The 27,844-nt window shown below is 41.7% G+C and overlaps 1 protein-coding gene across 1 annotated transcript in view; it reads right to left on the reverse strand.

The window, feature by feature from the left end:
* Positions 1 to 19,965, reverse strand: part of LOC115113847 (CUB and sushi domain-containing protein 1-like) — a 494,033-nt gene extending 474,068 nt beyond the window's left edge. Inside the window, exon 1 of the mRNA XM_029641828.2 lies at positions 19,741 to 19,965. Within this exon, the coding sequence (XP_029497688.2) occupies positions 19,741 to 19,807 (67 nt within the window). The 5' untranslated portion in view covers positions 19,808 to 19,965. The remainder of the gene's footprint in view (positions 1 to 19,740) is intronic.
* Positions 19,966 to 27,844: the final 7,879 nt, after the last annotated feature.

Raw genomic sequence — 27,844 nt, forward strand, 5'->3', positions numbered from 1 at the left:
ACAAAAATGGATGTGGTCCAAGTTTCATTTCTAACTGCAAACATGCCAATAGGTGGGTGTCACTATCACTGTTTTTTACTGTGAGAAATCAAATTATATCTGGGCATTCATCTCACAGCTCACATCAGTGCTACCTACCATTAGGTTTGTATTTTCCTATTATTTTTCAGGAGGTAAAATAGTCAGTCAGTCATTTGGGAAGGAGAACTGAATAATGTAGGCCTAGTCTGGAGAAGTCAATCAGAACACCTTATAGTATAACTACTATAACCATTGTTTCTCTAAGTCCCTGTGATGTAAACTCCAGCACACTGAAAGGAACTTCAGTCGACCAAACGATTGTGGGTCTATAGTGCATCGTGGTATTTCTAAAATACTTTCACAAAAAAGTTTCACATTTTAAATTAACTGCAGTGTTTCCAGAGTTCTATAAAATATGACCTATAATTACTTACAACATGAGCTTTCAAGCAGCTTTTATGTGTTGAAATGTTGTGGGCATAACCCAACAACAATGTTGTGGGCTTATACAGGTCATAAGAAATATTCATACAAGTAGACAGCTGATTGGCCAGCTCATCCTCTTCAGGGAGATGACATCATGTTCGATGAGGAAATAGCAAGCATTTCTAAATGGTCTGTTTGAGGTGTTTTAATATATATATATATATATATATATATTCTTCATGTTTTGGCCACATACGAGTAGAGGACGAGTCAAAAACCTTCTTTGTATATGAGTTAACAGAATGTGCAATTTTCAGTGGGTAATTACTTTAAGATAGTACAATATTTGAAATATGCCCACATAGTTTTGAGGAGAAAGTTGCAATAGTCCAGTAAAATCCACCTTCAAATGGTAAATGTCAAATACCAAGCAGCTGGCAACTCCTATTTTTGGCAATATTTTGCCCTTTAGAGAATTTTGATTAGGTTGCTGGCATTTTGTTGAAGTGTTACTTCATGTAAGACTCTACTAAAGCTTTTCTTTGTGAGATACCCTACCCTTAGATATTTGGCTCCAATTACTGTCAATGCATCTGTGCTGCATGTACAACATAACACAATGCCTGTTATTTTCTATTGTCAAACACTGCAGTTGTCCTCAGTTCTCTATTGAAGGTGTCAAAGAATTATCCAGAACACCACAGTTTTTTTTTTATCACGTGATGATTCTTACCTGTTGATACATAGCAGACTATGTGTAGAGAGAGAGACTGCAGTTTCTATTTTGCATGACTACTGTAAGATGTACCAATTTAAAATGATGGGTGAAGCCTTTAAAGATAATTATACATCCTTAGAAGTTGTCAGAAAGTTGACAACCAATTGTTAGGTCTATGGTCTATCCTAAACAGCCAATGATGTAAAGTTTTCAGTCTCTAATGTCACATACATGACGCTGGAGACGAAGCAGGTACGGGGAGTGAAACATTTAATATTGAACGGACATGGAATGAGACAGGAACAGCGTCAGCAAACGAGTAATATAGACAAAAAATAATTAATGCAGCAGCAGGGAACAGAGCAAGGGAACTGACAAATATAGGGGAGGTAATAAACAGGTGATGAGTGAGTCCAGGTGAGTCCAATATCGCTGATGTGCGATATAGGACTAATACTCCATTGCTAATTGCGCATTCAGGTAAGCTAAACACAAATGATAATGTCCAATACTGATGGCTGTAATTGCAGCAGGAGTAAACACATTGATGTAAATGTACATTAGGCCAAGCATCATTCATGAGAACTTTTGTTTAGGGTAAATCACCAGAATGTTGTTGGGTGTGATGTCTGATTATGATTCTCTCACTGACTACATATTGCAGAGCTGTTAAGTGCATGAGTTAATGGACTATCTACATTTTTGCTAAATTATTTCCTTCATTCAAATCAGATGTCTACAGTATTCTCTTCCCATTTGACCAAATAAATGATTTATTTACACTGAGCCACTTTCTGCAGTGCAATCAGGATGGGTGAGAAGAATTACAATTTCCTGTATGTGTTCTTTTATGCTGTATTTTTGGAAAGACGTAGGCCTACGACTTGTAAGGAAGAGGGATTTGATCTCTAAATATGTTGCTTATTAAACTTAATCTAATGCTTGTTAAATATATTTTGTTTGTTTTTTCTTAAATTTTTTTAAAGTGCTGATTTTAGCCAATATGCTACTGAAAGTGCTCAACTTTGATTTAGCTAGATAGTCACTGATAACCGTGACATTACTGACAAAACCGCTTTTACGCAAAAAATACTTTGTGTCTAATATGATTCTAACATTGTTCCACGCAGGTTGTAAAATTTGATCAGCTGTTCACAAAGCACAATATATTAGGTAGTACTGTCTAATAGCTATAGATAGCGATCAGAAATTAGCCTGGATTCATCACACTTGATTCTCAACCTCATTTTCTTTCTCACGTTCTGATGTCACTCAAGAAGTGCTAGCACACTGCCTTATTAGGAAACGCTGTTGGTAACGTTTAGCCAATTATAGGAGAGGTCATGAGAATTTCTTCATATCTGACTAGTTAAGAGGATTCTAAAGGCTAAACAATCGTAATACAGTTTGTCTTATTCCTATACTGTAGGCCTGCATCTATATTTCATACATTTCTATTCTTTTGGAGTAGGCCTATTTTGCATTGGACAGAGTTACGACCCACTTACAACCAACTGGAGCAACCGGCCCCAGCAAAGTCACATGAGAATTCAGGTAAACATTGTTCTTCATTGTTCTTGTGTTTAATATGCACCCTGGGCTTCACCCCCCTGGGTTTACCATACACTGAATCTCAAAATAGACCAAAGGAGAAATAATGCATATGAAATAGAATTACAATATTTTTACAGAACTATAGCATCTACCTCTACCAATGAGACTTCCCATCAGGGCCTCATAACCCTTTGAACATGTCCATAGTTATCCATAGTTATAAAGGGTTATCCATAAATAGCCTGAGTGACAGCCATAAGATATATTAAGTAGAGCTAGCCTATATGGGGTGGCAGGGTAACCTAGCGGTTAGTGCGTCGAAAGGTTGCAAGTTCGAATGCCTGAGCTGACAAGGTACAAATCTGTCATTCTGCCCCTGAACAGGCAGTTAACCCACTGTTTTCCGTCATTGAAAATAAGAATTTGTTCTTAACTGACTTGCCTAGTTAAATGAAGGTAAAATATCTCCCTGTCAGGAATGGTTTTGCATCTATCAACAGTAAACCTAGTGCCGATAAGTTTTTCCTGGACTTTTATGTTTTTCCATGTAGCAATGTTGATTCATCTGAATGCTGACCATTCTTAGAATGTATGATGACTGCATCATCATGCATATTATCTGTATGCCTTAAGTGTGTTACTGAAGCCTCAAAACAACTGTCTAACCTGGTGCAAGGTCGGTCCATCTCTTATCTGGTCAAATCAAATCAAATTTATTTATTTAGCCCTTCGTACATCAGCTGATATCTCAAAGTGCTGTACAGAAACCCAGCCTAAAACCCCAAACAGCAAGCAATGCAGGTGTAGAGGAGCTATAATATTGCTCACCACTGGAGCCTTGATGCCAAAGCACCTCCATTCCAACCATTGAAATGACATTGACTGTGGGACATTTCACAATTCCCAGTGGTTATTTCAGAAATCCCAGTCCATTTAAAGCCGATTAAATATGATCGCAGCAATAGAGTATTCCTCCACCATACAGCCACCACAAAGAACTGCACTCACATGGCAATGTAAAGAACCGCCCCAGGTTGTAAGGGTAGGCAACAACACGTCTGCCACGCTGATCCTACTTAGTCCCCTCCTGGACTCCCTGTTCACCCACGACTGCGTGGCCAAACACGACTCCAACAGCGTCAAGTTTGCTGACGACACAACAGTGCTACCACATCACCAATGAACTACCGACAACAATGAGACAGCCTATAGGGAGGAGGTCAGAGAACTGGCCATGTGGTGCCAGGACAACAACCTCTCCCTCAATGTAAGACAAAGAAGCTGATCATGGACTACAGGAAAAGGAGGGCCAAAAAACCCCCACTAACATCAACAGGGCTGTAGTGGAGCGGGTCGAGAGTTTAGTTTCAAGCTCCTTGGTGTCCACATCACCAGCGAACTATCATGATCCAAACACCAAGACAGTCGTGAAGAGGGCACTACAAAACCTTTTCCCCCTCAGGAGACTGAAAAGATTTGGCATGGGTCCCCAGATCCTCAAAAAGTTCTACAGCTGCACCATCGAGAGCATGGTTGCTCCACTGGTTGCATCACCGCCTGGTATGGCAACTCCTCGGAATCTGACCGTAATGCGCTATGGAGGGTAGTGTGTACGGCCCAGTACATCACTGGGGCCAAGCTTCCTGCCATCCAGGACCTATATAATAGGCGGCGTCAGAGGAAAGCCCATAAAATTGTCAGACTGTTTTCTCTGCTACTGCACGGTAAGCGGTACCGGTGCGCCAAGTCTAGGACCAAAAGTCTCCTTAACAGCTTCTACCCCCAGGTAATAAGACAACTGAACAATTAATCAAATGGCTCGGTACCGGTACCCCCTGTATATAGCCTTGTTATTTTATTGTTACTTTTTATAATTTTTTTGTTTAGTTTATTTGGTAAATATTATAATATATATAATAACTCTTCTTGAACTGCACTGTTGGTTAAGGGCTTGTAAGTAAGCAATTCAAGGTAAGGTCTACACTTGTTGTATTCGGCGCATGTGACAAATAACGTTTGATTTGATTTGAACAGTACACAGAGTCTGTAGAAAGTGTTGACATATCCATTTTAAATGCGCTACATTTCTCCTCTGAAAATCAGAGTGGCCTACATAACCATTTTAATTGTCATATACCATACATCCTGATAATCACCAAACGGGAGATAACAACTTCAACATGTCAATATCATCCCTAAACTGTGCCAACCAGCCACTAACTTTAAATGCATATTTTTGGAGTTCCAAGCCATCCAGCCTTTCTTTTATTCTGCCTCTGATTTCGATAACCTTAAAATCACATTAAAAGATGAAAAATGCAACACAATTTCTGCTGACTCTGTCTGCTTTGAAATGCAAATAGCCTTATTGGTTATATATAGCTAGGTTTCCATCCAAATAGCGACAGATTTTCATGGAAGTATTCTACAATCCGCATAAAGAAAACGTGAATTTTCCCAACAGGGATGTGTTTCCACCAAACTGACTTGTTGCATAAAGAAAATCAGTGTGTGATGACTTAGTGCACACAATGTACTTTTATGCTTATGTTTTCATGCGCTGAATAAAAATTTAAAATACAATGTTTTACATTACATTTTCAACTCTACTGATAGTTTTGTCACAATTGTTGTGTTAAATAGCAAATGTGCCTACTCTGGTCTTGGCACGTGTGCTCTATCCAACAGCTTGCAGATACAGTGCGGGTAGGCTGTGCGAGTAGGCTCATCTACATGATGAGATGAGTATGGATAAGAGTGAGAATATTTTTATTTGTGAAATGGCAGTCAAGCAACAATCATCATGTCACCAGAATAAGACCCTCAATATTTATTAGAAAGGCGCATCAAGCTCATCACCATGCACTTTCACCACCCTGTGAAGTTCATCATAATTTATTTAATCTGCAGACTAATAAACTGCATGGTTTCCCGAGTCGTAGTTGGAGGACCACTCCATATCATCGCGTGACTCCAAGTTTAATTTGATATATTATTATATCAATATTTGCGCATAAAGATGTTTCCACTGCCATTCTCGCATAATTAATTTTATCAACACCAAAAGATCCCACCATGTTGAACAAAAAAATGATCTGCCAGCATTTCTAAAATTGTACCAAAACTTACGTTTCCATCACAGGTGTCGTGATTTTTAGTTTTTTTTCGGTATTACTTGACTTGCACAACTGTCAATGGAAACGTGGTTTATAAGAGGGGTCTTTTAAATGCATAAGTGGGCCTCGGACCTAGTGCCCAAAGAAGTGAAATAACTGGACAGGGAACCATTTTCGAAGTCACAACTCTCCATTTACCTTGTGTTTGGAAATGAGGTGGCTGTCACAAACTCCAAATAAAAGATTCTGCTGCCACATAGCGCCAGCTGTCTGCTAAATAATTTATGCTTTTGGCTCTCAACTTTGCATCCGTCTGTCCAATCAATATTTTTCAATGGAAAGTATATACAGTGCCTTGAGAAAGTATTCACCCCCTTGGCATTTTTCCTATTTGGTTGCCTTACAACCTGGATTTAAAATATATTTTTTGGGGGGTTGTATCATTTGATTTACACAACATGCCTACCACTTTAAAAATGCAAAATGTATTTTATTGTGAAACAAACAAGAAATAAGACTAAAAACAGAACTTGAGCGTGCATAACTATTCACCCCCCCCCAAAGTCAATAATTTGTAGAGACCCCTTTTGCAGCAATTACAGCTGCAAGTCTCTTTGGATATGTCTCTATAAGCTTGGCACATCTAGCCACTGGGAGTTTTGCCCATTCTTCAAGGCAAAACTGCTCTGGCTCGTTCAAGTTGGATGGGTTCCTGCTGGTATACAGCAATCTTTAAGTCATACCACAGATTCTCAATTGGATTGATGTCTGGGCCTTGACTAGGCCATTCTAAGACATTTAAATGTTTCCCATTTACATTTACATTTAAGTCATTTAGCAGACGCTCTTATCCAGAGCGACTTACAAATTGGTGCTTTCACCTTATGACATCCAGTGGAACAGCCACTTTACAATAGTGCATCTAGGTCTTTTAAGGGGGAGGGGGGTGAGAAGGATTACTTTATCCTATCCTAGGTATTCCTTAAAGAGGTGGGGTTTCAGGTGTCTCCGGAAGGTGGTGATTGACTCCGCTGTCCTGGCGTCGTGAGGGAGTTTGTTCCACCATTGGGGGCCAGAGCAGCGAACAGTTTTGACTGGGCTGAGCGGGAACTGTACTTCCTCAGTGGTAGGGAGGCGAGCAGGCCAGAGGTGGATGAACGCAGTGCCCTTGTTTGGGTGTAGGGCCTGATCAGAGCCTGGAGGTACTGAGGTGCCGTTCCCCTCACAGCTCCGTAGGCAAGCACCATGGTCTTGTAGCGGATGCGAGCTTCAACTGGAAGCCAGTGGAGAGAGCGGAGGAGCGGGGTGACGTGAGAGAACTTGGGAAGGTTGAACACCAGACGGGCTGCGGCGTTCTGGATGAGTTGTAGGGGTTTAATGGCACAGGCAGGGAGCCCAGCCAACAGCGAGTTGCAGTAATCCAGACGGGAGATGACAAGTGCCTGGATTAGGACCTGCGCCGCTTCCTGTGTGAGGCAGGGTCGTACTCTGCGGATGTTGTAGAGCATGAACCTACAGGAACGGGCCACCGCCTTGATGTTAGTTGAGAACGACAGGGTGTTGTCCAGGATCACGCCAAGGTTCTTAGCGCTCTGGGAGGAGGACACGATGGAGTTGTCAACCGTGATGGCGAGATCATGGAACGGGCAGTCCTTCCCGGGAGGAAGAGCAGCTCCGTCTTGCCGAGGTTCAGCTTGAGGTGGTGATCCGTCATCCACACTGATATGTCTGCCAGACATGCAGAGATGCGATTCGCCACCTGGTCATCAGAGGGGGAAAGGAGAAGATTAATTGTGTGTCGTCTGCATAGCAATGATAGGAGAGACCATGTGAGGTTATGACAGAGCCAAGTGACTTGGTGTATAGCGAGAATAGGAGAGGGCCTAGAACAGAGCCCTGGGGGACGCCAGTGGTGAGAGCGCGTGGTGAGGAGACAGATTCTCGCCACGCCACCTGGTAGGAGCGACCTGTCAGGTAGGACGCAATCCAAGCATGGGCCGCGCCGGAGATGCCCAACTCGGAGAGGGTGGAGAGGAGGATCTGATGGTTCACAGTATCGAAGGCAGCCGATAGGTCTAGAAGGATGAGAGCAGAGGAGAGAGAGTTAGCTTTAGCAGTGCGGAGTGCCTCCGTGATACAGAGAAGAGCAGTCTCAGTTGAATGACTAGTCTTGAAACCTGACTGATTTGGATCAAGAAGGTCATTCTGAGAGAGATAGCGGGAGAGCTGGCCAAGGACGGCACGTTCAAGAGTTTTGGAGAGAAAAGAAAGAAGGGATACTGGTCTGTAGTTGTTGACATCGGAGGGATCGAGTGTAGGTTTTTTCAGAAGGGGTGCAACTCTCGCTCTCTTGAAGACGGGAGGGACGTAGCCAGCGGTCAGGGATGAGTTGATGAGAGAGGTGAGGTAAGGGAGAAGGTCACCGGAAATGGTCTGGAGAAGAGAGGAGGGGATAGGGTCAAGCGGGCAGGTTGTTGGGCGGCCGGCCGTCACAAGACGCGAGATGTCATCTGGAGAGAGAGGGAGAAAGAGGTCAGAGCACAGGGTAGGGCAGTGTGAGCAGAACCAGCGGTGTCGTTTGACTTAGCAAACGAGGATCGGATGTCGTCGACCTTCTTTTCAAAATGGTTGACGAAGTCATCTGCAGAGAGGGAGGGGGGGGGGGGGAGGAGGATTCAGGAGGGAGGAGAAGGTGGCAAAGAGCTTCCTAGGGTTAGAGGCAGATGCTTGGAATTTAGAGTGGTAGAAAGTGGCTTTAGCAGCAGAGACAGAGGAGGAAAATGTAGAGAGGAGGGAGTGAAAGGATGCCAGGTCCGCAGGGAGGCAAGTTTTCCTCCATTTCCGCTCGGCTGCCCGGAGCCCTGTTCTGTGAGCTCGCAATGAGTCGTCGAGCCACGGAGCGGGAGGGGAGGACCGAGCCGGCCTGGAGGATAGGGGACATAGAGAGTCAAAGGATGCAGAAAGGGAGGAGAGGAGGGTTGAGGAGGCAGAATCAGGAGATAGGTTGGAGAAGGTTTGAGCAGAGGGAAGAGATGATAGGATGGAAGAGGAGAGAGTAGCGGGGGAGAGAGAGCGAAGGTTGGGACGGCGCGATACCACCCGAGTAGGGGCAGTGTGGGAAGTGTTGGATGAGAGCGAGAGGGAAAAGGATACAAGGTAGTGGTCGGAGACTTGGAGGGGAGTTGCAATGAGGTTAGTGGAAGAACAGCATCTAGTAAAGATGAGGTCGAGCGTATTGCCTGCCTTGTGAGTAGGGGGAAGGTGAGAGGGTGAGGTCAAAAGAGGAGAGGAGTGGAAAGAAGGAGGCAGAGAGGAATGAGTCAAAGGTAGACGTGGGGAGGTTAAAGTCGCCCAGAACTGTGAGAGGTGAGCCGTCCTCAGGAAAGGAGCTTATCAAGGCATCAAGCTCATTGATGAACTCTCCGAGGGAACCTGGAGGGCGATAAATGATAAGGATGTTAAGCTTGAAAGGGCTGGTAACTGTGACAGCATGGAATTCAAAGGAGGCGATAGACAGATGGGTAAGGGGAGAAAGAGAGAATGACCACTTGGGAGAGATGAGGATCCCGGTGCCACCACCCCGCTGACCAGAAGCTCTCGGGGTGTGCGAGAACACGTGGGCGGACGAAGAGAGAGCAGTAGGAGTAGCGGTGTTGTCTGTGGTGATCCATGATTCCGTCAGTGCCAAGAAGTCGAGGGACTGGAGGGAGGCATAGGCTGAGATGAACTCTGCCTTGTTGGCCGCAGATCGGCAGTTCCAGAGGCTACCGGAGACCTGGAACTCCACGTGGGTCGTGCGCGCTGGGACCACCAGATTAGGGTGGCCGCGGCCACGCGGTGTGGAGCGTTTGTATGGTCTGTGCAGAGAGGAGAGAACAGGGATAGACAGACACATAGTTGACAGGCTAGAGAATAGGCTACGCTAATGCAAAGGAGATTGGAATGACAAGTGGACTACACGTCTCGAATGTTCAGAAAGTTAAGCTTACGTAGCAAGAATCTAATTGACTAAAATGATTAAAATGATACAGTACTGCTGAGGTAGGCTAGCTGGCAGTGGCTGCGTTGTTGACTTTGTAGGCTAGCTGGCAGTGGCTGCGTTGTTGACACTACACTAATCAAGTCGTTCCGTTGAGTGTAAAGTTTCTACAATGCTGCTATTCGGGGGCTAGCTAGCAGTGTTGATTACGTTACGTTGCGTTAAAAGAACGACAATAGCTGGCTAGCTAACCTAGAAAATCGCTCTAGACTACACAATTATCTTTGAAACAAAGACTGCTATGTAGCTAGCTATGTAGCTAGCTACGATCAAACAAATCACACCGTTGGGACTGTAATGAAATGAAATGAAAATGTGATACTACCTGTGGAGCGAAGCGGAATGCGACCGGAATGCGAAAGTTCTATTCAGTAGACGTTGGCTAGCTGTTGGCTAGCTAGGAGTGACTCCTACGTTAAGGACGACAAATAGCTGGCTAGCTAACCTCGGTAAATTAAGATAATCACTCTAAGACTACACACTCTAAACTACACAATTATCTTGGATACGAAGACAGCAAAGACAACTATGTAGCTAGCTAACACTACACTAATCAAGTCGTTCAGTTGAGTGTGATAGTTACTACAGTGCTACGGTAGACGGTGAACGTTTGCTAGCTGGCTAGCTGCTGGGCAGATAGGAGGACGACGAAATACGATAATTACGCAATTATCTTTGAAACAAAGACGGCTATGTAGCTAGCTAAGAAGAAATTGCTAAGATTAGACAAATCAAACCGTTGTACTATAATGAAATGTAATGAAAAGTTATACAACCTGCAGACCGAAGCAGACCGAAGCGCGGATGCGACCGCTCGCTTCCCCTTAAACCACTTGAGTGTTGCTTTAGCAGTATGCTTGGGGTCATTGTCCTGCTGGAAGGTGAACCTCTGTCCCAGTCTCTGGAAGACTGAAACAGGTTTCCATCAACAATTTCCCTGTATTTAGAGCCATTCATCAGTCCTTCAATTCTGACCAGTTTCCCAGTCCCTGCCGATGAAAAACATCCCCACAGCATGATGCTGCCACCACCATGCTTCACTGTGGGTTCTAGGGGTGCTGAGAGGTGTTGGGTTTGTGCCAGATATAGCATTTTCCTTGATGGCCAAAAAGCTCAATTTGTCTCATCTAACCAGAGTACCTTCTTCCATATGTTTGGGGAGTCTCCCACATGCCTTTTGGCGAACACCAAATGTGTTTGCTTGTTTTTGTCTTTCAGCAATGACTTTTTTTCTGGCCACCTTTCCGTAAAGCCCAGGTCTGTGGAGTGTACGGTTTAAAGTGGTCCTAAGGACAGATACTCCAATCTCTGCTGTGGAGCTTTGCAGCTCCTTCAGGGTTATCTTTTGCCTCTTTGTTGCCTCTCTGATTAATGCCCTCCTTGCCTGGTTCGTGAGTTTTGGTGGGCGGCCCTCTCTTGGCAGGTTTGTTGTGGTGCCAAATTCTGTCAATTTTTTAAATAATGGATTTAATGGTGCTCCTTGGGATGTTCAAAGTTTCTGATATTTTTTTATAACCCAACCCTGATCTGTACTTCGCCACAGCTTTGTCCCTGACCTGTTTGGAAAGCTCCTTGGTCTTCATGGTGCCGCTTACTTGGTGGTTCCCCTTGATTAGTGGAGTTGCAGACTCTGGGGCCTTTCAGAACAGGTGTGTATATATATATACTGAGATCATGTGACAGATCATGTGACACTTAGATTTCAGACAGGTGGACTTTATGTAACTAATTATATGACTTCTGGAGGTAATTGGTTGCACCAGATCTTATTTAGTTGCATCATAGCAAAGGGGGTGAATACATATGCACGCAACACTTTTCCATTTTGTATTTTTTTATGTCCATGACATAAAATCCAAATAAAAATCAATTCAAATTAGAGATTGTAATGCAACAAAACAGGAAAAATGCCAAGGGGGCTGAATACTTTTGCAAAGCACTGTAACTATAAATAGGAATCTATTTGACTGATTACACAATTTAGAGTCTAAAATGGCATGGACAGCTATGCATCTTGCCTCTTCTAAGAATTGTAGATTATTATTGTAGATTATTATTTTTCCTTGTAAAACAATTATATGTACATGTTCCAGAATCAGTCACAAAACTCAAAGTAGTTAGTATACATATGTGTAAAAAGCACCATCAATAAATTACATGTATAGCCTTTGTTTTATAGTAAGTGTGTCTTGAAAAGTGCCATAGTAGAAGAAATACTATTATACAAAATAGCAGGCAGTAAAGATTCAATAGAGTTTCATGAGTGTTCATGCTGATGCAAGCACATAACTGATTCACTGGCTCCATTGCGGAAATGGCTAGACATCTCTTTGAAATGTAGGTTAGAGCTCTTCAAAACTATCTGAACTATGCCCAATCAAGACTATTTTTAAGTCATGTTCATTATTGTATAATAATTTGTACATAGACTATAGCCATTAACAGGAAAATATCCAGTTTCTACATTCAAGAAACAAAAATGAAGTAAAGGACTGACACTACATTTCTGATCATGGCAATATTTCTGCTTAATTAGGCCGTTTCACAATTCAAACAGGTCAGTCTTGTTTGAATAAAAAAAGTGCCTTTCTATGACTGCATTCCCTCCCCATCAATGTCTATATTCTAGAATGTCACATTTGCATGCAAGGTTTGTGGTCTGACGGATTCACAATGTCTTGTAGTTAAGCAACGACTCTAATCTAATTGTCACCATGAATCTGCCTTGGACAATCAAACATGCACAAGATGGCCTGTATTATGTTGGTAAATTAAGCTACCACCCTGCTTGTATTACAACCCCGCACCCTGCCTCAGTGCAAATAGGCTTTACAGTAATTTCACCTTTGTTTACAATATCAATACACTTAAAGGTTTTAAGCATATACTGGCAAATAATTGCATCAAATTGATTTTTAAGATGTTCCCTACATACAGTGCCTTCAAGAAGTATTCATAGCCCTTGACGTATTCCACATTTTGTTACAGCCCGAATTCAAAATGGATTAAATCGATTTTCATTCTCACCCATCTACACACAATAACCCATAATGACAAAGTTAATTTTGGAAGGAGGGAATGTTTTCACATTTATTGATAATTAAATTCCAAAATATCTCATTTACATAAGTATTCACACCCCTGAGTCAATACATGTTAGAAACACCTGTGGCAGCGATTACAGCTGCGAGTCTTTCTGGGTTAGACTCTGAGAGCTTGGATTGTACAATATTTGCACATTTATTAATTTCATAATTCTTCAAACTCTGTAAAATTGGTTGTTGATCATTGTTAGACAACCATTTTCAAGTCTTTCCATAGATTTGAAAGCAGATTTAAGTCAAAACTGTAACTCGCCCACTCAGGAACATTCACTGTGTTCTTGATAAGCAACTCGTGTCGATTTGGCCTGGTTTTAGGTTATTGTCCTCCCAGTGTCTGGTGGAAAGCAGACTGCAACAGGTTTTCAGGTTTAGCCTGTACTTAGTTCCATTCAGTTTCTTTTTTTAACCTGAAAAACTCCCCAGTCCTTGACGATTACAAGCATACCCATAACATGATGCCGCCACCACTATGCTTGAAAATATGGATACTCAGTAATGTATTGTATTTGTATTTCTCAAAAAGTGCATATTACTTTAGTGCCTTGTTGCAAACAGGATACATCTTTTGGAATATTTTTTATTCTGTACAGGATTCCTCTTTTTCACTCTGTCAATTAGGTTAATATTGTGGATTAACTACAATGACGTTGATCCTCAGTTTCTCCTATCACAGTCATTAAACTCTGTAATTGTTTTAACGTCACCATTGGCCTCATGGTGAAATCCCTGAGCAGTTTCCTTCCTCTCCAGCAACTGAGTTAGGAAGGATGCCTGGGCCGGCAGGGTAGCCTAGTGGTTAGAGCATTGGACTAGTAACCGGAAGGTTGCGAGTTCAAACCCCCGAGCTGACAAGGTACAAATCTGTCATTCTGCCCCTGAACAGGCAGTTAACCCACTGTCCCCAGGCCGTCATTGAAAATAAGAATGTGTTCTTAATTGACTTGCCTGGTTAAATAAAGATTTTTAAAAATACAAATAAAAAAATATAAAAACATCTTTGTAGTGACTGGGTGAATTGATACATACCAAAGTATAATTAAAAACTTCACCATGCTCAAAGGGATATTCAATGTTTACATTTTTTTTTACCTAAACTCAGTAAAAAAAGAAATGTCCCTTTATCAGGATCCTGTCTTTCCAAGATAATTCGTAAAAATCCTAATAACTTCACAGATCTTCACTGTAAAGGGTTTAAACTCTGTTTACCATGCTTGTTCAATGAACCATAAACAATTAATGAACATGCACCTCTGGAACGGTAGTTTAGACACGAACAGCTTACAGACGGTAGGCAATTAAGGTCACAGTTATGAAAACTGATGACACTAAAGAGGCCTTTCGACTGACTCTGAAAAACACATCTGCGTGAACGTGCCTTAGGCATGCTGCAAGGAGGCATGAGGACTGCAGATGTGGTCAGGGCAATAAATTGCTATGTCCGTACTGAGAGACGCCAAAGACAGCGCTACAGGGAGACAGGATGGACAGCTGATTGTCCTCGCAGTGGCAGACCACGTGTAACAACATCTGCACAGGATCAGTACATCCAAACATCACACCTGCGGGACAGGTACAGATGGCAACAACAACTGCCCGAGTCACACCAAGAACGCACAATCCCTCCATCAGTGCTCAGACTATCTGCAATAGGCTGAGAGAGGCTGGACTTAGGGCTTATAGGCCTGTTGTAAGGCAGGTCCTCACCAGACATTACCGGCAACAACGTCGACTATGGGCACAAACCCACTGTTGCTGGACCAGACAGGACTGGCAAAAAGTGCTCTTCACTGACGAGTCGCGGTTTTGTCTCACCAGGGGTGATGGTCGGATTCGCGTTTATTGTCGAAGGAATGAGCGTTATGCCAAGGCCTGTACTCTGGAGCGGGATCAATTTGGAGGTGGAGGGTCCGTTATGGTCTGGGGTGGTGTGTCACAGCATCATTGGACTGAGCTTGTTGTCATTGCAAGAAATCTCAACGCTGTGCATTACAGGGAAGACATCCTTCTCCCTCATGTGGTACCCTTCCTACAGGCTCATCCTGACATGACCCTCCAGCATGACAATGCCACCAGCCATACTGCTCGTTCTGTGCATGATTTCCTGCAAGACAGGAATGTCAGAGCCCGGATCTCAATCGCATTGAGCACGTCTGATCCTGTTAGATCAGAGTGTTAGGGCTAGGGCCATTCCCCCCAGAAATGTCTGGGAACTTGCAGGTGCCTTGGTGGAAGAGTGGGATAACATCTCATAGCAAGAACTGGCAAATCTGGTGCAGTCCATGAGGAGGAGATGCACTGCAGTACTTAATGCAGCTGGTGGCCACACCAGATATTGACTGTTACTTTTGATTTTGATCCCCCTTTGTTCATGGACACATTATTCCATTTCTGTTTGTCACATGTCTGTGGAACTTGTTCAGTTTATGTCTCAGTTGTTGAATCTTGTTATGTTCATACAAATATTTACACATGTTAAGTTTGCTGAAAATAAATGCAGTTGACAGCATCTTTTTATGCTGAGTTGATATACCTATAGGTGCCCTTCTTTGCGAGACATTTGAAAACCTGTGGTCTTTGTGGCTGAATCTGCGTTTGAAATTCACTGCTCGACTGAGGGACCTTACAGATAATTCATTATATGTGTGGGGTACAGAGATGATGTAGACATTCAAAAATAATGTATTACTGCACACTGAGTCCATGCAACTTACTATGTGACTTGTTAAGCAAATGTTAACACCTGAACACATTGAGGCTTGCCATAACAAAGGGATTGAATACTTATTGACTCAAGACACTTCAGTTTATCATTTGAATACATTTGTAAACATTTCAAAAAACTTAATACCACTTTGGCATTATGGGGTGTTGTGTGTCTGTAGGCCAGTGACAAAATATATAAATGTAATCTTAAATTCAGGCCGTAACACAACAACATTTGGAAAAAGTCCATAGGTGGTCTCAATCTGTGCATTGTAGTCTACAGAATAAGGCAAACAGTTGAGACTAGAATTTTTGTGAATCAGGGATCTCACTTTCTATCCTATAGATAGAAAGATAAATTAATAAACACATGTATTTGTTAACCATAAACTTATTATTGGCATTACAATGACATAGGTCTGAAATGTGTACGGGGCATTCTATTAGAATAATCTATAACATCCTGCATGATAAAAAAAGATGAATTAGGCCATGTCCGCCCAAAGTCCCCACATGACTTTGAGATGCAGCATTGTCATTAACTCTGATGGCACAGCTGTGACAAAACAAATGTTTCTTTCACAAGCCTGGGAACCACTGAAAATGCCTGCAGCGTTGTTAATTCCTCTGGAAATCGTATCACTCAAAATTAAATATTATGGGAGTTGAAAAACTAGTGTTTGACGTATGATTCATGCACATTAGGCCCCTCTCTGCAGAAAGTAGAGGCTTCATATGAATATATCAGGCTGGCTAAATGAGTACCAGGTATCTTATATCCTGATGCCTAGTCACATTACCCCTATACATATCTACATATCTACCTTTATGACGCCTGTATCCCTGCACATTGTAAATATGGTACTGGAACTGACTGACACCGTATATATTATGCTTGCTTACTTTCTCATGTTCTTATTATTATCTCTTGTGTGTTTTTGTTCTACCTTATGTCATTTTTAACATTACATTGTTATTGATTATTGCATTGTTGGGTTTAGAGCTGGCAAGAGAGGCATTTCACTTTACAGTACTTGTGCATATGGCACTGAAACTTTAAGAACTTGAAAACCAATGCTATAATGAAGGTGAGAGACTGAATAATCTAATGGCAACTGCCTTGCCGGCGCAATGCCACTTTGTCCAAGCGACTCCTTAACTCGTTCTTTAACAGTATCCCATGACGAAGGATGCTAGCCTAATGTAAGAGGAAGTCATCACCAGTGGTGGAAAAAGTACTCAGTTTTCATACTTGAGTAAAAGATATGTTAACAGAAAATGACTCAAGTAAAAGTGAGTCACACAGTAAGATACTACTTGAGTAAAGGTCTAAAAGTATTTGATTTTAAATATACTTAAGTATCGAAAGTAAATGGAATTGCTCAAATATATTTAAGTATTAAAAGTTAAAGTATAAATAATTTCAAATTCCTTATATTAAGCTAACCAGATGGGACAGTTTTAATTCGTTTTTATTATTGATGGATAGCCAGGGGCACACTCCACCACTCGGACATAGTTTACAAACAAAGCATTTGTGTTTAGTGAGTCTGCCAGATCAGAGGCAGTAGGTGTGACCAGGGATGTTCTCTTGATGAGTGCATGAATTTAACCATTTTCCTGTCAAAATGTAACGATTACTTTTGGGTGTCAGGGAAAATGTATGGAGTAAAAAAAGTATATTATTTTCTTTAGGAATGTAGTGAAGTAAAAGTTGGTAAAAATATAAAAGTAAAGTACAGATACCCAAAAAAACTACTTAATTAGTACTTTAAACTATTTTTACTTAAGTACTTTACACCACTGGCCATCACAAAGTCTTACTGAGTCCAACAAAAATCTTTGACCTCTGTCATTGTGTCATTTCAAACCAGATTCTTACAATGAGTATAAACCACTTGGACAAAGTTCTCTGTTTCTATGGAGATGCCAGCTGCACTACATAAAGTGACCAGCACAGGAGAGAGTAGGGCAATTGCTGCATCAAAAAAACATCTGCAAGTTAGCCAGTGAAGGGTGAGTTCTGAAGAATGATTCATTAAATGATATCTAGTAGAATTGGATGTGATCAAAGTATTGCGAGAGTCAGTGGAAGTTGTCCTTATGGCCCGTATATGCATCTAGAATCCACTTGAATGTCAGCAAAAACATGGGACCTTGCCTAATATGGCTAAAGGATTGGGTGGGTGTAGGTGGGAGGTATGATGAAACTGCACTTCACTATCAATTGTGGGTCAAAATATTATTAATTGGAGTCTGGGGTTTACCCTTTGCCAGGAGGTAGGCCTATGACCTGTAAGCGTGCTGAGGGTGTTGTGTTCAGAGGTTCAGACACTCATCAGTTTAGAAACATATAGCCTGTGTTGCACATGGGGATGTGTAACTTACACCTCAGACTGAAGTGTCCCCACTTGTGTCTCTGAATGACTAGCGTTCTGTGTGGCGCGACTGGTAAAATGCTTTGGGAAGGCAGTCACGTGTGCTAGCAAGGCAGAGGTCCTCGGATCGAGCCTCACTGTGAGACGAGTCCATAAAAGTGGTACTCGCTAGGCAAGCAGCATGATGTCCTTTATGCCCGCATGTGCAATTCCATGGCCTTACTACTTAAGACAAACATTGAGGCTGCTACAGAACAATTGTCATACACAAACAGCAATAGTCATAGTCATATGCTGCTAAGCCTGCTATGTAACAGTCTGTTGTCACAACGGCCTAGTTTTAATGACATAAGAGATACGATGTTGAATCACTTGTGTGAATAATTAAATATTCAGATGTTACAACAAACTATGCAGTGAGCCTCCCTTGTCAATACGTGTTACATAAGGTTTTCCCGGGATTAACGTTGATGTTAGGGTAGACTGTAGCAATTGAAATAGCCTATGAACCTGAATTTGAGGCATGTCATTATCATTACTGCCCATTGTCAGAACAACATTGGAATGCACATCTGGTTCAGAAATGCGTAGCAGCCAGCTAGCTACGACCACAGATACTACTGATATATATTCAATATTCAACAATGGCCACTGTAGTCGACTATAGACTTAGTCTTGAACTTATGATCAATATTGTATCTCACTCTACCCCCAACCTCCTCCCCTCTTCAGTACTGGTTCCCCCCCTTCAATTACAGTACATCTACGTGATTGAAACTGACATTTTAAGAGGCATTACAAAGAAAACGACACTGATGATAGCCTATTTGCCAAGTTACCAACGTGTTTTCATTACTAGCAATATTCATGAACCATTACAAATATTCACAAATTGCCCATCATTGTACTTCTATGCTTTACCATTAAAAGATAGAGACATTGTTTAAACTAAATTACATGAAAGTACAGATGTGATCAATAAAAACGAATCTTTAGGATCCAAAACAGTTTCAAATAAGAAGTACACACATGTCCATATAGGCCTACATGATTAATCCAATGATGGCAATGAAAAGTACATGAGAATAAGAACCACTGGTATAATCATGAAGGGATTGTTTTACAATCCATGGTGAAAGAACAAAAAATAAGTCTGATAACAAATAATTTAATTTGGCTAGTGGAGGAATATTAATAGAAATGATGGCCTCCACAGAGATTTCATGATTAGGCTAAAGTGACACAAGCCTTTGCCATTGTTTCTTTCACACGAATGTGGCTTTTTAAAACACTTAAAACCATTGGAGAGCAGTCACTTGTCAGAGGAGAAGTAAAATGCTCATAAAGGCGCTATTGATGAGGCACTTGTGCAACGGCATGCCAGTCTCTCTCGGAAATGCAAGAATGAGACCGACGTCAGGTTTCAGTCAAAAGCACATATAAAAACTGAAATTATGCCCAAATGATCAATTGTCAATAGACTACCATGAAAAGACAATAAATAGTCACCGTCATTCATCAGGCGTTTAATAATCACCGTAGGCTAATTGAGAAACGTTTTGGCTCTGGATATATTGCATACATGCAAGTTTTTCTCAAACTATTAAACGTCAGATTAGATGTATGACACAGTCACGTCTCTATAGAGCAAACCCCACATATGGAAAGGATTTTAACTTACCGTTAGCTGCGGTGATCAGACATGCAAAAATAAGCAGGGTATGCTTAAATTTCCCCATCGCAGTCATGTTCGTTGTTATTCCACGCAGCCCCCGGTTTCTTGGGTTTTGTTCAACGATCACAAAAATACATAGAGATCCAGCTTTGGCAAGAAGATGTGACGCCTATGGTGCAGGGATTCGCCTATATTAGCTCTCATATCATCAAGAAATGCTACTGCAGAGATACGAGATTGACGAGCAGAGACCCAAATAGGTTTCCTTGATCCAAGGATAGCAAGAATGTGTACTGTGGGCTACTACGAGATTGCAAGAGAGGGAAGAGTAGAGGGAGCCTGTATCCAACAAAAAAAGAGTTGGACTCAACCATCATATACAGCCTGGTCTCATAGAGTAGACGTAATACAGTAAATGTAAATCCGAGACACTCAAATTAGTATTATGTTACATTTGGTATGGTTACAGAAGGCTGCTTAAGGCAAAAACTAAAGTAGGGTGGTCGGTCGGGGTGGACATGTAGACGTGTGACGTGAATGTCTAGCAACCTAAAGGTTGTGTGTTAAATATCATCACAGACAACTTTTGCATTTGAGCTAATTAGCTACTTTACAACTACTTACATTTTTTTACAACTACCTAGCATGTTATCTAACCCTCCCCCTAACCCTTTAACTTAATGACTAACCTTAAGCCTAACCTTAACCCCTAACCCCTAGCTAATTTTATTGTTAGCCACCTAGCTAACGTTTGCCACACAAATTGGAGTTCGTAACATCAAATCAAATCAAATTTATTTATATAGCCCTTCGTACATCAGCTGATATCTCAAAGTGCTGTACAGAAACCCAGCCTAAAACCCCAAACAGCAAGCAATGCAGGTGTAGAAGCACGGTGGCTAGGAAAAACTCCCTAGAAAGGCCAAAACCTAGGAAGAAACCTAGAGAGGAACCAGGCTATGTGGGTGGCCAGTCCTCTTCTGGCTGTGCCGGGTGGAGATTATAACAGAACATGGCCAAGATGTTCAAATGTTCATAAATGACCAGCATGGTCGAATAATAATATATAATACATTTTGAAAATTCGTAACATAATGTGTAGATTGCAATTGATAACATATTTTACGAAGAGGGTGATGGACATACACACATTATTACATACCACACAAAATGTAACATTTCATACTCATTGGAGTGTCTCAGAATTATATTTACTGTGTTACACCTAGTCCTGAGCCCAGGTTGCCAAAATTTGATACAAGGGAATTTAGAATCAATCTGAGTGCCTGTACTGCAATCTGAGTGCCTGTACTTTGAGACTGGTAGCATACCACCACTTTGAAGAAGCACCTACACAGATGCAAATGCATCAAATTCAGTGAAACGCATGTTAACACTGTAATATCACCTACTAGAGCAAGAGATTAATGATTGACAGACAATATGACCAAGAGAAGGAACATGTAAACATGTTTTAAATTGATATTTTCTATATTTCTGCTTTACACGAACCCTAGGAATTAAACCAATTTCACAAGATCACACCTGTAGGCTGCTTCACCCATTATAAAAGCAAATCAAATTAATATGCAAGCGATTGTTGCGTGGAGCCTTTGTTGATTGGTGTAGCCCAGTACGTAAGCAGAGTGGGAACACCACTGCTTTATAATCAGAAATGTAACACTGCATTCTTATCATCACTCTCCAACTAGCACCAATGCTCTGTTCCCTCCATTTTGGTAGGAAGCCTACAAAGACATACATAGACATTACGATGTGGTTAACGAAATATGTTTCACAATTGCACTTTGTTTTCAGAAGGTGTGGATGACTCCTGCATAAAGCTGCAATTCCCTTAAGATGAATGTCTACTTGCATCTATTTGATTATAAAGTAACCTAAATGATCTGGTTTGCTATATTGGGAGAAAAAATGTATAATGTTTATGGACTGGTAACTAATGGAAGAAAGCTTGTCATCAAACCTTTCAAAACATCAAATTCCAATTCACTGTATAAAACATATAGGATAGAACACAATATGCATTCAGTTGTGCACATGTTCATTAAGCCTACATACAACTAAAAATATTCAGTCATTGCCAAAATAGAAAGTCTAAAATGGTAAGTCCAGCTGTTTTCTGTGAACTGCGTCATGTACATTGGACAGCAACACACTAAAGTAAAACGTGTGACTCTGCTGCCATCTAGTGAAAATAAATACATGGCCAGTATACTGAATGTGCCGAAGTTTAAAGACAAATAATATAGTTTTCACTCCAATAAAGATTTACAATTAAAAACGATCAAGGGCCTACACAAACAAGAGTTTTGGTGAGATTTAGAAATACATTTTTAGAGGAGAGAATGAAAATGTCATTAAACAAACACGAATAAACAGGTCGATCTATTGTCTATTCAGAATGTGGCATTCCTCTCTCCCTCTTGACAGTAATTGGCTGAAAGGACTGAATTAGAGATCAATGTGGGTGGGGAGATTTTCTGTGGCTCTACACTAATTTGAATGACAAAATTCACTGAGCTGAAAATTAGATCTGATTAACAGTGAAATTGATATTCCTGTATAATCTGCAAGGTCTAAGTATGCCATCGTGCATATTTAATTGAGGAATTAATGAATTGGCCATTCAGTGAACCACGATTGAGTGATGAGTAAATCATGCCAGAGATCTGAACACTTGCTAAAGCCTATGCTTTAATTCAGTGGGTTAACAAAGTACACTGAACAAAAATATCAAACAAAGTGTTGGTCCCATGTTTCATGAGCTAAAATAAAAAATCCCAGAAATGTTCGATACGCACAAAAAAGCTTATTTCTCTCAAATGTTGTGCACAACTGTGTTTACATCTGCGTTGGTAAGCATTTCTCCTTTGCCAAGATATTTGATCCACCTGGCAGGTGTGGCATATCAAGAAGCTGATTAAGGGGCGGCAGGGTAGCCTAGTGGTTAGAGCGTTGGACTAGTAACCGAAAGGTTGCAAGTTCGAATCCCCGAGCTGACAAGGTACAAATCTGTCGTTCTGCCCCTGAACAGGCAGTTAACCCACTGTTCCTAGGCCGTCATTGAAAATAAGAATGTGTTCTTAAAAAACCACTCTAAAGACCACTCTAAAATGTGCAGTTTTGTCACACAACACAATACCACAAATTTTGAGGGAGCGTGCAATTAACATGCTGACTGCAGGAATGTCCACCAGAGCTGTTGCCAGAGAATTGAATGTTAATTTCTCTACCATAAGCCGTCTCCTACTTTGTTTTGGAGAATTTGGCAGTACCTCCAACCAGTCTCACAACTCCAGACCACATGTATGGTGTTGTGTGGGCGAGTGGTTTGCTGATGTCAATGCATTTTTTTAAGGTATATGTGATCAACTGATGCATATCTGTATTCCCAGTCATGTGAAATCCATAGATTAGGGCGTAATTAATGTATTTAAATTGACTGATTTCCTTATATGAAATGTAACTCTGTAAAATCAATTAAATTGTTGCATGTTGCGTTTTTTAAATATTTTTGTTCAGTATATAATGGCAGGAGAAAGGGATTCAGCTCCAGTTGGTCACATTAGCGATAGTGTTTTCTTGCCAACAGTGTTTGCAATTCTGTAAACTACCTTTAAATATTGCAAGCCAAAATTCTACCTATTGCAACCTACTAATGACAAGCACTTTTGGTAATGAAAGTAGGCATACTCTGTAAAGAAATACCACCACCGTTAATCACTCACTCCACCCACAGCTTACAGGTAAGCAGTTCAGTGAGGGGTTATTTTCAATAGTGCATCCATGCAAACCTCTTCTGATAACTACCACATATCCTGAAGAAAACTAACATGGATTTTAATGGAATAATCAATCAACCAAATCCTTGCAAACCCTATATCCTCTACCCTGTTATCCTGTATGTTTATCTTATAACTGTAGTAACACTGTAATTAATACAGTAATATCATTGTTACATACAGTACCAATCAAATGTTTGGACACACCTACTCATTCAAGGATATTTCTTTATTTTTACTATTTTCTTTCTTTCTTAATGTGTTTGAGCCAATCAGTTGTGTTGTGATAAGGTAGGGGTGGAATACAGAAGATGGCCATGTTTGGCAAAAAAAAAGAAGTTAATTAGAGTTAACTGCTCCTCAGATTGCAACCCAAATAAATGCTTCTACGAGTTGAAGTAACAGACACATCTGAACATCAACTGTTCAGAGGAGACTGCGTGAATGAGTCCTTCATGGTCGAATTGCTGCAAAGAAACCGCTACTAAAAGGACATTATTCCTTGCTACCATTCCGAAACAAACTGCAACTCTTTGTTAAGTGTTGCAGTAAAAAAAACATGTTTTACCTTTATTTAACTAGGCAAGTCAGTTAAGAACAAATTCTTATTTTCAATGACGGCCTAGGAACAGTGTGTTAACTGCCTTGTTCAGGGGCAGAATGATAGCTTTTTAACTTGCCAGCTCGGGGATTTGATATTGCAACCTTTCGGGTAATAGTCCAATGCTCTAACCACTAGGCTACCCCATTTCAGTCGCTGTAGTAGCTGATGTGTATAGTTTTGAGTCATCCACATACATAGACACACTGACCTTACTCAAAGCCAGTGGCATGTCGTTTGTAAAGATTGAAAAAAGCAAGGGGCCTAAACAGCTACCCTGGGGAATTCCTGCTTCTACCTGGAATATGTTTGAGGCTTCCATTTAAAGAACACGTTCTGTAAGTCAAGCAACTCTTTATTCACATTATACAGGGGGTGTAAAGCAATAACACACAAGTCTTTCCAGCAGCAGTCTATAATCGATAACGTCAAAAGCTGTCTATTTTTTCTAGAAGTTCGCTAAGGGTTGGTCGGCTATTTGAGCCAGTAAAGGAGGCTTTACCATTCTTGGGTTGTGGAATTACTTTAGCTTCCCTTCAGGCCTGAGGGCACACACTTTCTTATAGGCTTAACTTGAAGATGTGGCAAATAGGAGTGGGGGTGCTTTGCAAATGACACTGTCTGTGATTTATTTAGAATTCAAGTCACACTTAACCAGCATGGCTACCACAGCAATCTGCAGCGATACACCATCCCATCTGGTTTGCGCATAGTCCCACTATCATTTGTTTTTCAACAGGACAATGACCCAACATACCTCCAGGCTGTGGAAGGGCTATTTGACCAAGAAGGAGAGTGATTGAGTGGTGCATCAGATGACTTGGCCTCCACAATCACCTGATCTCAACCCAATTAAGATGGTTTGGGATGAGTTGGACCGCAGAGTGAAGGAAAAGCAGCCAACAAGTGCACAGCATATGTGGGAACTCTTCAAGACTGTTGGGAAAGCATTCCAAGTGAAGCTGGTTGAGAGAATGCCAAGAGTGTGTAAAGCTGTTAAGACAAAGGGTGGCTACTTTGAAGAATCTCAAATATAAAATATATTTTGATTTGTTTAACAATTTTTTGGTTACTACATGATTCCATGTGTTATTTCATAGTTTTGATGTCTTCACTATTATTCTACAATGTAGAAAATAGTCAAAATAATGAAAAACCCTTGAATGAGAAGGTGTGTCCTACCGGTACCCCCTGTACATAGCCTTGCTACTGTTAAATACATTTATTTAACTTGCCTAGTGAAATAAATTCTTAATTTACAATGACGCTGGGCCAATTGTGCAGCACCCTATGGGACTCTCGATCACAGCCCGGGATCAAACCAAGGTCTGTAGTGTAACCTTTAGCACTGAGATGAAGTGCCTTAGATCGCTGCGCCACTCGTGCTACTGATCACTATTACTCTTGTTCATGTGTATACATTACCACTAGTATATAACCATAAGTATTTATAGTGCATTCGGAAAGTATTGACCTTTGACTTTTTCCACATTTTGTTACGTTACAGCCTTATATTAAAATTGATAAAAATACATTCTCCTCATCAATCTACACACAATACTATAATGACAAAGCGAAAACAAGTTTTTAGACATGTTTGCACATTTATTAAAACAAATACCTTATCTACATATGTATTCAGACTCAAAATTGAGCTCAGGTGCATCCTGTTTGCTTTGATCACCCTTGAAGTTTCTACAACTTGATTGGATTCCACCTGTGGTAAATTCAATTGATTGGACATGATTTAGAAAGGCAGACATCTGTCTATATAAGGTTTCACAGTTGACAGTGCATGTCAGAGCATAAACCAAGTCATGAGGTCGAAGGAATTATCCGTAGAGCTCCGAGACAGGATTGTGTCGAGGCACAAATCCAGGGAAGGACACCAAAAATGTCTGCAGCATTGAAGATTCCCCAAGAACACAGTGGCCTCCATCATTCTTAAATGGAAGAAGTTTGGAACCACCAAGACTCTTCCAGCACCACCAAGACTCTTCCTAGAGCTGGCCGCCCAGTCATACTGAGCAATCGGGGGAGATGGGTCTTGGTTCTGGAGGTGACCAAGAACCCAATGGTCACTGACAGAGCTCCAGAGTTCCTCTGTGTTAGAGGGAGAACCTTCCAGAAGGACTACCATCTCTGCAGCACTCCACTATTGAGCAATTTATGATAGAGTGGCTAGACGGAAGGCACTCCTCAGTAAAAGGCACATGGCAGCCCGCTTGGAGTTTGCCAAAAGGCACCTAAAGGACTCAGACCATGAGAAACAAGATTCTCTGGTCTGATGAAACCAAGATTGAACTCTTTGACCTGAATGGCAAGTGTCACGTCTGGAGGAAACCTGGCACCATCCCTACGGTGAAGCATGATTCATATGATTGAGTGTAGTCTGGCCCAGGAGTGGGAAGGTGAACGGAAAGGCTCTGGAGCCACGAACCGCCCTTGCTGTCTCTGCCTGGCCGGTTCCCCTCTTTCCACTGGGATTCTCTGCCTCTAACCCTATTACAGGGGCTGAGTCACTGGCTTACTGGGGCTCTCTCATACCGTCCCTGGGAGGGGTGCGTCACCTGAGTGGGTTGAGTCACTGATGTGATCATCCGGTCTGGGTTGTGCCGTGGCAGAGATCTTTGTGGGCTATACTCAGCCTTGTCTCAGGATGGTAAGTTGGTGGTTGAAGATATCCCTCTAGTGGTGTGGGGGCTGTGCTTTGGCAAAGTGGGTGGGGTTATATCCTTCCTGTTTGGCCCTGTCCGGGGGTGTCCTCGGATGAGGTCACAGTGTCTCCTGTCTCAGCCTCCAGTATTTATGCTGCAGTACTTTGTGTCGGGGGGCTAGGGTCAGTTTGTTATATCTGGAGTACTTCTCCTGTCCTGTTCGGTGTCCTGTGTGAATTTAAGTGTGCTCTCTCTAATTCTCTCTTTCTTTCTCTCTCTCGGAGGACCTGAGCCCTAAGACCATGCCTCAGGACTACATGACATGATGACTCCTTGCTGTCCCCAGTCCACCTGGCCGTACTGCTGCTCCAGTTTCAACTGTTCTGCCTTATTATTATTGGACCATGCTGGTCATTTATGAACATTTGAACATCTTGGCCATATCCTGTTATAATCTCCACCCGGCACAGCCAGAAGAGGACTGGCCACCCCACATAGCCTGGTTCCGCTCTAGGTTTCTTCCTAGGTTTTGGCCTTTCTAGGGAGTTTTTCCTAGCCACAGTGCCTCTACACCTGCATTGCTTGCTGTTTGGGGTTTTAGGCTGGGTTTCTGTACAGCACTTTGAGATATCAGCTGATGTACGAAGGGCTATATAAATAAATTTGATTTGATGGTGGTGGCAGCATCGTGTTGTGGGGATATTTTTCAGCGACAGGGACTGGGAGGCTAGACAGGATTGAGGGAAAGATGAACGGAACAAATTACAGAGAGTTCCTTGATGAAAACCTGCTCCAGAATGCTCAGGACCTCAGACTGGGGGCGAAGGTTCACCTTCCAACAGGACAACCCTAAGCACACAGCCAAGACAACGCAGGAGTGGCTTGGGGACATGTCTCAATGTCCTTGAGTGGCCCAGCCAGAACCCGAACTTGAACCCGATCGAACATCTCTGGAGAAACCTGAAAATAGCTGTGCAGCGACACTCCGCATCTAATCGGTCAGAGCTTGAGAGGATCTGCAAAGAAGAATGGGAGAAATTCTCCAAATA

This window comes from Oncorhynchus nerka, linkage group LG28, assembly GCF_034236695.1.
Source record: "Oncorhynchus nerka isolate Pitt River linkage group LG28, Oner_Uvic_2.0, whole genome shotgun sequence".
Classification (NCBI taxonomy): domain Eukaryota; kingdom Metazoa; phylum Chordata; class Actinopteri; order Salmoniformes; family Salmonidae; genus Oncorhynchus; species Oncorhynchus nerka.